The sequence below is a fragment of the Ceratosolen solmsi genome, unplaced genomic scaffold (genome assembly GCF_000503995.2).
Source record: "Ceratosolen solmsi marchali unplaced genomic scaffold, CerSol_1.0 scaffold31, whole genome shotgun sequence".
Lineage (NCBI taxonomy): Eukaryota > Metazoa > Arthropoda > Insecta > Hymenoptera > Agaonidae > Ceratosolen > Ceratosolen solmsi.
In genome coordinates this window covers 3491403-3503071 of record NW_011948432.1, presented here as the reverse complement: position 1 = coordinate 3503071, position 11669 = coordinate 3491403, and the positions used below count along the sequence as shown (strand labels likewise).

General features: G+C 33.2%; 1 protein-coding gene across 1 annotated transcript; it reads left to right on the top strand.

Annotated features, from left to right (window-relative positions):
- The first annotated feature begins 1134 nt into the window (after positions 1–1134).
- Positions 1135–7406, top strand: ringer (tubulin polymerization-promoting protein ringmaker). The gene is made up of 4 exons (XM_011502222.1): positions 1135–1236; positions 2639–2949; positions 4867–4999; positions 7185–7406. The coding sequence occupies exons 2-4, from the start codon at positions 2666–2668 to the stop codon at positions 7362–7364; spliced, it is 597 nt and encodes a 198-aa protein (XP_011500524.1). The 5' UTR covers positions 1135–1236; positions 2639–2665; the 3' UTR covers positions 7365–7406.
- Positions 7407–11669: the final 4263 nt, after the last annotated feature.

The window sequence follows — 11669 nt, the reverse complement described above, 5'->3', positions numbered from 1 at the left end:
TCCCCGGATTTCGTAGACCTCTACGATACGCCTGTACGCAGAAAGGAGCCGGATCTCGTTAGTTTCGCGAGTGGAGCTCGTGGGTGGTGGCGCGCGCGCGCGCGCGAGTCAAATACTCGACACCGCCAGACAGATGTCGGGTGTCGGGTGTCGGGTGTCGGGTGTCGGGTGACGGTTGACTGGTGACGGGTGACGGGAGGTGGGTGTGGAGTCCGAGGATTGGGACGGTGGCGAGCTTTTCCGCCAAAAGCAACCCCTCCTCCGGCCTTCCGCCCGCCCGACGTCACATACTCCCCTTGATAGGCGGCCGTCGGGCCGATCGATAGAGGACCTGCGCTCTCAGCCCGAGATTTTCGCTCGCGCAGTTCCCACACATGTGTGCGCGGCCGCACCACTTCCCGGAGGCTGTCCGAGAGCGTACGAGGCCGCGTCCCCCGCGTCGAGGTCCAGGAGGTGAGGAGCCCCGGAGTTCGTGGATTCCAGGCGAGGTTCCTGGTGGTAGTGGGCTCGGTCGTCCGGCGAATAGAAGGAAGGGGAAAGGGTGACTCGGCGCGCGGTAGCGTCGCTTCGATGTCGTCGTCGACGATGCGAGAGGCGATAACGCGTCGCGGTAATCTCTATTTTTAGGCTCCATCGCGGTGACGCTGCCGCGAATCGCGAGGCGACTAGAAGCGACGTTTCCTGCTGTCGCGTATTAGCGCCTCCGTGTTGTCCGAGCGCGTCGCGAGATAACGCGCCTTTCCACGTTTGTGCACACATCAGTGAAAATTGTGCGGTGCTCTCGTTTCTATTGTGGTGGCAGTCGGTTTTCCACGTAGTCCAGTCCACGGCTCTTTTCTGGTATTATAGTCATCATCGCACGGCATTGCGTGTAATATTACAATGTTCTAAGCAACGGCTCGCCCTCCTACGCTCATAAACTGTTGTAAGATTCATGATAATTTTCAGTATGTGCTTGGTGTCTCTACCGACGTCAATGGGATAAATTACTTTGACATTAGGATGCTTCGATGATGGATGTCGACGATGGCAAATGTCAAGGTTTTTCGCGAGGGAAACGAACGAACGAACGAACGAACGAACGAACGAACGAACGAAAAAAGAATAAAGAATAAGTACTCTTACGCGTCGCGGACCATACGGATGGCGAGGCGAAAAATCCAGCCCCAGAGAGCTTTTTTAATAATTGCCGACGATCCGCAATGATGTGGGAAAAGTCTTGCGGAAAGATGAAACGTAAGCAGCTTGAATTCGCGTTATAACGCACGTGCTTCCGTCCTAACGCGACTAATCCTCGCCTTTCCATGTCACCGAGCATTCGGTATATTCTCTACTTCTACGACCATCCGCCCTTTCCAAAACCCATCTCGGATTTAAAAACGAATCGATGTTTGGTATAGGCAGTTGGTCGTTCGTTCGTGTACGTATTAATCGCGCGTATCCTATTTATTTAACTTGCATTTGCTCATTTGGACTTTGGCACGTAATTTCGAGCCCTCGCTACGGCCTATTTTACTCGTATTTCGACCTTTTCGTTTCACGCGCTATGCGATTTTCGATAACAAATGCGATATTAAAGTTCTACGTAATTTATATAACGTCGGCACGCAACAACAGCTGTCTAAATCTAATGAAAGATAAAGTCGATTAAGTGTACGAGCGCATGTATATGAACATATATATATATATATATATATATATATATATATACACACGCGCGCGCGCGCGCACACACACACACACACACACACATATGTATTTATATATTTATATATTTTTAAATATTCATGTTTTGGAGCGTTCAAATTTATAGTCCTTTTACTCATTATCATTTCAATTATTGCGAATGAATAATGGTTTTATTATTAAATCTCTTTTCCTTTAAACTATTCAGATAAACATGTGCAATATATGATAAATATATGTCGTTGATTTTAAATTATCACAAGATTATTTTTATACAATTCATACTTTGGAATAAAATTATTTTCCACCGTCAGTGGCACATTCGTCATTGGAGGATTGTTGCCGTAGACGACAATAACTTACTACTAAGCAAATAATTCTATTAGTCCCGTCAAGCATTGCATCATGGAGAAAAATAGTTAGTTTTAAAGTGATTCACTGGCTGAAATTTTATTTACACGTTAACTTTACATTCCTAATTCAACCGATTACGGCATTAAATTAACTCTACGAATAAAAGGAATAATTACCATTCATGTGTACGAAAATTGAAAAAATTATTTTTCTTAGTTATATTTAAATTAATGTCAATGCAAAATTTATTCCTTTTTCAGTGATTGTAAACAAAGGGAGGAGGAGGAGGAGGGGGGGGGGGGCAAGGAAAAATTAACGTAAATTAAAGGCTCATTTTATATCGGTGTCTTAACACATAATCGGCATAGAACGAGGAAAATCCAAGTCAAATATTAATTTCTCTCTCTCGCTATATATATATAATATATGCCGTCTGCAAAATTTCTCAATCCGCTCATCGCTTTCACGTGCTCGCATAATTGCACGATTCATAATTATCGGCGGCCTTAGGCAAATGTATCCCGAAAGTCGTTGGCGTGAGATTTAGCAGATCTCGTAAATGGCCGCTATAATGAAATGAAAAGTCGTCGGTCCGTAGGTAAGCAAGCGATCGATAAATCTAGCCATGGAGGCGGACGGCACGAAGAGCCTCGCCAACGACGTGGCGAACCTGAAGATCGGCGAGGGCGATGGGCAGCGCTCGAGTAGTGCGAGCCCTTCGTGCCCGGCGACCGGAGGCGTCGGCACCTTCATAGCGAGCTTCAAGGCCTTCTCCAAGTTCGGCGACACCAAGAGCGACGGCAAGCTCATCACCCTCAGCCAGAGCGACAAGTGGATGAAGCAGGCCAAGGTCATCGACGGCAAGAAGATCACCACCACAGACACGGGCATCTACTTCAAGAAGCAAAAGTACGTGAGGCTTGGGGCCCGTGGGTCCTTTCCTTATAAACCGCTGCCTGGTGCTACATTTCACTACAGAACGTTCGAGCCGGATAATTTGCTTAATTAATTTTTCATTAATTATCGAGTTACAGAATTAGAGGCGCATTCGCGTAAATGTAAGATCGTAATACTCGAAATGCCGATTCTCACGCCACTCCGAGTGTTTATTATTCTTATATGATGAGCTTACATTTTAATACGCTTTAAGTATTCTGCTTATGACGAAATAAAAAATTAAGATCTAATTAAATTAATTAAATTCAACAAGCCGTAAGGAAGTGGACTATGAATGTTGCATTAAACGATGTGTGGCCCATTATTTCGACGTTCGAATTTACATACCAAAACATTTTATCTAATAAATTATTGCATTCGTTTTATATTAAATACCATTCGATGCTAATAAGATAATCATAATAATGCTAAAGATATTAAGGAAGAAAAAATCACAAGAGGCAGGTCAGTGATATTAAAAATAACAAAGTTTCGATTTATTGTAGGTGCTTGTAAAGGGCAGATGATATTGAAAAACGAAGCTAACCTCGTTAATTTTAATTCGTGTTAATAAATAAAAAAAAAAAAAAAAATTTTTTTTTTTTTTTTTTTTTTTTTTAGACTGATATGATGGTTACATGCAAAAGTTATTATGTATCGATTATCCTTAGAAGGTACGCAATTGCTTATAGCATAATTGGAATGGAATTGGAATTCACAAAGCCGACTAAATAATTCTTTTTGGTTCAAATAGTCGAAATCAGTGCCATGTAGTTTCTTATTTTATTTAAAATGATAAATTTAGTCTCAAATTTTCGCCAATTGAACATATATTTATTACATACTTCACAAACATTATTTATATACACACTTCTTGTATGTATTTTAAAATTAAAAATATATTACACTGTCGCTTTATGTCTGTTTCAATTATAAGGAGAGAAAGCATCATAAAGTTATATTTTATTTTTGTAATATTTAAAGTTATATTTTATAATTTCATAAGAGTTGTAGTTATTACTACTATTTTCATTGGTAGAATAATTATTATTAAAGTTATCAAGGCGTGACTTTGATGGAAACTACATGTTAAAGTTTCATTTTCGTTTGGTAGCAAACATTAATCACCAAACTCCGTTAATATTTGAAAACATGTTAACATTTTGTAAAACATACAATTACATAATACATATCGTTAATTATGAATGAATTGACTAACAATTAAAAACTAAAGATATTATTTATGAAAAGACCTATGCCAATTGCAACGTGTCCATAGCTTTATCACATATCCAGCAATATTTGAGTGTTTTAATTGAATAATATTTTTTCATTTTATGCAAAATGTGCAATATTTTACTTGAAAATTTCATTTTCAATCTATTTAATAAAATATACGTAGATAATTTATTGTCCGTGCGCTTGTCATTAAAATTAGAATTTAAAAGAAAAAACAAAATATTTTTTCCAACAAAACTTAAAATTTCGTATTTTTTATTTTTATAAGTAACGATATCATTGGATAAACGTTAATATAAAAGCCAATCGATATTATTAATCTGTTACTATAAAATATATTATAAAGAGACGAATGATATTTCATCGATTATATAACATTGTAAAGTATCGTATTTCAATATTTGCGTATTCAATTGATCGTTATAAAAAATTACCTAAGATCATTGATAAACAACTAAGCAAATAGAATTCTTCGAACAGTTTAATTTTATAAATTTGATTTGTAAATTTCAAGAACGGAAATTAAAATAGTCAATATCAAAGCATATATTCATTAAAACTGATTAAAGTCATAATAATTGAATACAAATCTAAATGTTATCAATATTGTATATGATTTCATGAAACTAATAATCCCATTTTTAATAACAGATCGATGAAACTGGGCATCGAACAATACAAAGCATTCCTAGATGATTTGGCTAAAAGTAAGAAAGTCGAGATAGTTAATATAAAAAATTTAATGGCAAACTGTGGTCCACCGGGAGTCACTGGATCTTCTATGGTATGTACTATTATTAACTAACATTAATCATTTGTAATTATTTTATTCCCATAATTTTTTCATTATTAATTGAAATGATAAATTATTGAAATTATAATGGTATGGTATATGGTTATATTATGCACTTCGCAATTGATTGTGAATTATACCGAAGCATATGAAAATTTTATATTACAACAAACATTTCGTTATAATTCAAGATAAAAGTACAACTAATAATGAAATACGCATTCTATTTCGTATAGAAAATTAAATAATACGTATTTTTAACATTCTTTGAAAATATTTAATAATTGTGAAAATAAAATTTTGTCTCAAAAATAACAATACTGTCTTTATATATATATATATATATATATATATATATATACACACACACACACACGCACGCACGCACGCACGCACGCACGCACACATGTATATTATAATTTTACTATTTATTCTTCTGAGAAATAAAAATAAAAATATATATTATGTTTGAAAATTCATTATTATAAAATATTTGTCTTAGGTTTGTAATTGAAATTTATGTAAAATAATGTAATATTATAAAAAGTAAATTGTAAAAGGCTTTAAATAGAGTTTACGAATTTATACGAACAGGCGTCAGATCAAATATTAAAAAGAAAAATTTTAACTTTAATATTCTCTCTTATTTCAAAATTTGCTTGAAAACATTTGGAAAAAAAATGCTCCTTTAATCGCTGACCTAATTATTCTTTTAGTTATTGTTTGATATTTTTGGCGATTTAATTGATGTACACAGTTAATCATGAAAATTTATAAATTTGCATTAAAAGATAATATTCGAAAATATTTTATAAATAATCAATGCTTGGTATTCACTGTAATTTAATTTTTTGAACGATATTTTTAATTGTGTAATTCATTCGCATTTGCATAATTAATAAGTATTCTTAATACTTATACGATTGAAAGAAAACAAATTATGTGTATATATATATATATACATATATTGTAGGTGTAAAAATAAATACACAGTCGTTCTAAGACATTCTTAATAATAATTTATAAACCAGGATGAAAAAAATCAAAATATAATATTAAGAATATAAAATTATGAAAGACTCTTTATTCAAAGTATAATGTTTGCTAGTTATGGAAGTGTTTTAAATTTTCATTTATAAAAGTGTTTTTATGCTTGAGTAAAATTTGACAAACTTACATATTTCTGGTCCATAATAATTTCAAAAATAATAATAGAATAATTCTTAAACACCTAAATGTTATATGAGAATATATATAAGACTTTCCCGGATTATTGTTGATATATGTGTAGGAAAGGAATGCTTTAGATAATATCGCAATAAAGCGATAGCGACATAATCGTATCAATATTAAATTTTTTCCTTAAGTATCTATGATCGCTAGCATTTTATCTTTTTCGTATCTTATGCATTGACAATAGAGTAGCGACATTATTGCAATAAAATAGTAATTTTCGCAAACAAAATTTAATTATATGATATTTAATTAGCTAATGTTTTTATTATAAATATTTGATAAGCAAGTTGATATCAAGTTCCATTAATTAATGAATAATAATAATAATAATAATAATAAAAAAAAAATAATAAAAAAGTAACGCTCTCGAATCGATCGTTTTACTTAAAAATTCCATCAAATTTTGTGCGGTGCAAACAGAAGCGCCGCTCAATATTCATAATATTAAGATAGTTATACAATTACAATTCAATAATCATCATAATAACAAAACTTATATTTCTAATGAAAAAAAAGCATAATTTTCGTAATTCCGTTGGAATATAATAATTTTCTTTCATAATTAAGCCTGGACTCAAACCAATTGCCAATATACAAAGTGTCGAGACATCAATGAGCTATAATTCATAATCGCAATTCCAAGTGCAGAAAATATCTTTCGACGACTGAACCTCTGAATCCGACCCGACTACATAGCCCATTTCACTTGCCCTTAATCCAACCCCCAGACACGCAAGGGACAAAGTAAACAAAATACGGTATAGCGCCCTTTAGCGCGTGTCAGACGGTAAAACTGTCTTATCGTGGAAGGGCCGAGTGCCTATCCCCCCTCACTCCTCCCATCCTTAATCCATCCCCGGCGACCACACGATCTCCCCGCTCAAACGCCCCGGCATCGACCGCAGCTGATTAATAATGAATTGAATGTGCCGAGAAACAGGGTGGAAAGGCGGCGTCTACGGTCGACAGGCTAACCGACGTCTCCAAGTACACGGGCTCGCATAAGCAGCGCTTCGACGAGATGGGCAAGGGTCGGGGCATAGCTGGCAGGAAGGACCTACCCGACCAGTCCGGCTACGTTCAGGGCTATCAGAACAAGGACAGTTACAAGTCCCAGTAATCCGTGGGCAACGGGCGCGAGGGAGTAGCGAGGGAGTAGCGAGGGAGCAGCGAGGGAGCAGCGATGGAGCAGCGAGGGAGCGGACCGACGGCCGAACCATTGGCATTTCGGGAGTCGATTACCGGACTCCACCTGGATACACAATCGCAGCCCATCGTCATCGAGGTTATCAGTCGACGAGCGAAGCGTCGATATCCACGGCATTTGCCCAGGGCCCGGAACTCCTCGACTCGCGAGCTTCTTTCGATGCACTACGATGCTTATTGGACGGGGAGGGATGGGGAATTACGAGGCTGTTTGCGAAATTTGGTGATACGATCGTTGGCGCCCAGAGGCAAATGGACGCGAGCGAATAGTTTCATTATATATTGTGTTATTTAATTTCTAACCTGTGGATAAATTCGTTACATTGCACTATCGTTTACTAAGAACTTTTTCAGCAATTACTTTTCGCCGATCTTTATGTCGCTTACAAATTCCGTCTTCTTAAAGCTTAATTATTGTTAAAAGCTTTGCAATTCCGTGCAAGGAAAAAAATTCATTCGCGCGGCACCGTGTTTTATGGCAAAATTTGCATAATTTCTAACTACCGCAAGTTTCTAATTTTTGCGATATGTTTTACGGGCCTAGAGAGTTCCGAGCGTCTTTATAGTTTGCATTACTTAGTTGGGTAATTATAGAAATACGTAATCTACAGTTTCACAATACGAAAATGCAAAAAAAAAAAAAAAAAAAAACTATTTTCTAAGTATAGTCGTTTAACATAATGTGACATTTTTAAATACGATAAATGTGTAAAGAGAAAGGCTAGAAAGAAAATGAATACGTATAATCAATATAATTCGCGGGAATTCGAAACGACCAAAACTTTGCCTTACTTATCCACGAAAGCGCAATTTCACTATATATATATATATATATATATTCGAGAAATTTTATTTTTAATTTTATCATTTTCAAAATAAGCACGAACAACTGTATGTGTCGAAAAATCATTATTTTTTATCATATCGATTTGTCATAGAAGTACATATTTTTTTAATGACTAGCGAACAATTGTGTAGAAAATCGATTAAACATCAAAAGCTTTTCTGTTAAATATTTATATGTTTATTTTGAAATTATAGAAACTTTTTCAATTGCCGCAATTTTTCATGTATATGAAATCGACGGAAATCTTTAATTCCTTAAACAGTGATAGGGAAGGGAAATTTCACTAGAATAAGATTTTCTTTTTCATAATATGAATAGTATAGCATTTACCATTATCATAATGAACTCGAATAATTGTAATTTTCAAAAACGATTACAACTTTAAAATTTATAATTAGTAAATATCATTTGGTAAAATATCCTTACAATTTTGGTTACCACTGATAATATGATTATATCACTCAATAAATAGATGTTCAATATTTTTTCTCTAAAAATTCATTATCTCGAGCTGCTTGTATTGAAATGGATAAATGTTAATATTTTATTTCGATAATCTTCCCGATATTTTAATATTTTAGTCATTTATATTTCTATGATAATTCTTAATTCCATAATTCACTATTAAACAGGCCCGTGTGCGCACCCACCACACCCATACACACACACAAACGCACATCATTTATATTGATTAATATTACATGGATTTCTTCCATAGTTTCCATAGTCTGTTTTTTATTAAATTTTTTTTTTTTTTTTTTTTAAACCAAGTTTACCTTCTTATATAGTTGGCATTTACGTATGTATTGTTATACCTCCAAGAGATGAGAAATGCAAAGTAATGGTATATATTGAGTATAAGAGCTATAAAGTAATAAAGTAATAACGCATACGACTTACGAATTAATAAAAATGAATTGCGTTTTGACGTATAACAAAAAAACAAAACAAAAAAAACAAAAAAAAAAAAAAACAAAAAAAAACAAAATAAAAATTAACAAAATTAAAAAAATAAAAGATCGATAATTATTACAAAAACATGCTTAGTTCCAGTATTAAAAAGATATATGCATTCGCTAATTTTATAATATAAGAGTATTAAAAATTTTTAGTGACATTAGCTAAAAATTTGTATGTTTTGCATTCTGATATCTGATCTATATAAATCTCTCGATTTTTTAAAAATTACCATTAATTAACATACAATGTAAATTCAAAACTTTTATTCAATATGATATGGAAAAAAAAAAAGAAAAAAAAAAAAAAATTTGTAATAGAAGTTAGAAATAATTCAATTTTTTGCACGAAACCTTTAATTTTGTATAAAGTTTCTTATTGTTGAATATTTTTGTATTAATGTTTCGATAAGTTTATATGATGGAAATTAATGTACGAATTACCATATATTTTGATTTTTGTAGATGATTATTGTGTCGTTATGAAAGGCGTTGTAAAGGAAAAGTAATACGTTATTACGAATGTAAATTGTTATTGACGATAGTCGATATTTTGAACGTCTAGACATTATTTGATTTTCTGTGCATAATCTCGATTGACTTATTATTAGTTATATTATTAAATTTTCTACTATACTTTTCATTATTCGAATTACATACGTTTAAAAATAAAATGCACTTAATACAGGTATAAATTTATGTTTTAATTGAAATTGTACAATATAAGTGAAAATAAAAGTCTATTATTCAAGATTATTTATGTTTTCGTCTGCTGCGGATGAAGGAAATGATGCAAGGGAATAGAGGAAAAAACAATGTAAAATTTGATAGTCGAAAGATTTTATTTTATTTTACCAACAGACGCGCTGGTACAATTAACGGTTTTTTTTGTTCATCAAGGCGTTACAATTAAGGCACTTTTTAGGAAAATTTTCGATATCGATCTAACGATCGAACAATTATGCAAGAGAACGCCAAAAACCCTTCCTTGCAAAAGCATTTTACTCAATGTCTCTGCCGAAATGCGTTCGAAAATGTTTTGTGCTCTTACATTTTTACATATTGCTTTTATTACATACAGTTTGCATTATGAAAATTTCACGATCATTGCTCTTCGTATATATAATTTTGTAATTCCTAATTGTATTTTATACATAAGATAAGTATAATTTATAATTAAATACATATCAAATAAGAGTGAACTTATATAAGACTAATTAAAGCTTGGATGGATTGGATGTGTCTACTTAGCCCAATCCAAATCCAAATACTTGTCAGTAGTAGAGTTTTTTCAAAATCATTCGTGTTGCATCTCGCGAGGAATAGTTTTATTACAATTTTGCGATGGAATGCAACACGAGACGCGCACAATTTTTCATTACAAGGCAGTGCGTATGGAGAGCGCCGAAAAATAAAACGAAGCTCCATATTCGCAACTGTGCGAGCGCGTGCGTGTTACATGACAAATACTGAGCGAAGAGAGAATAGTCTAAAATTTAGATAATATAACAACGCGATAGAAGCCATCTTACGTAATCGTAACGTATATATAATACAAGAATATACGAAGTATGCGTGTAAAGATATATTAAACTCTGCGCTCGATTCTCTACAGAATCTAATTATAGGCTACGTGCATTTTATAGACTAAAAACAATTATTACATTCTTTTCTTTCGCTTAACATTGAATCCGACGAAGGAACAAAGCGTTCGTTGAAATTGACGAGTCAAGATCTTCAAAACTGGCGTTCGTACAAAAGAGATACAATAATACAGTATTGGTCATAATAATAGTATTAACGTATTTTCATACAACCATAAGAATCTATAAAAATTATTCTAGATAAACGATCCCTCAAGAGCTTTCCATAAGACTGAAAAGCATCAAACTTAAGTGTTAAAATTTATTTTTCTCGATAATATAATATCATTTTAAAATACATTCGTCAACATTATAATTTGTAAATTATCTTTTAACGCATTAACATAACAATATTTGGATATGAAATAATGCAGGAGTAATGAGCATAAACGAGAAAATTAGAATGAATTTTTTTTTTTTTTTTTTTTTTTTTTTTTTTTTTATCAAAATCAACTAGGATTTTGTAAGAAAAGAAAATACTTTAAAATCATGCCTAAATTCAATGAACTTTAATGATTAAGTTTAAATGAAATTGAAATATTTTTTTTTTGTATCCTTTTTTATAAAATTCGTTATTTCCCAAGATTTGCTCGCAAGTTTGCCTTCGATATAAACAACAACTTTAAAACAACTCGAAACAACTCCAAAACAACATAATTTTCAACTAAATTAAAGCTAGATTATGCACTTTTCTTACAATTTTTTCTTCTTTTCCTTCGTTGCTTCTTCATCCTCTTCTTTTTTTTTTTTTAAATTATTATAATTTACCTTTT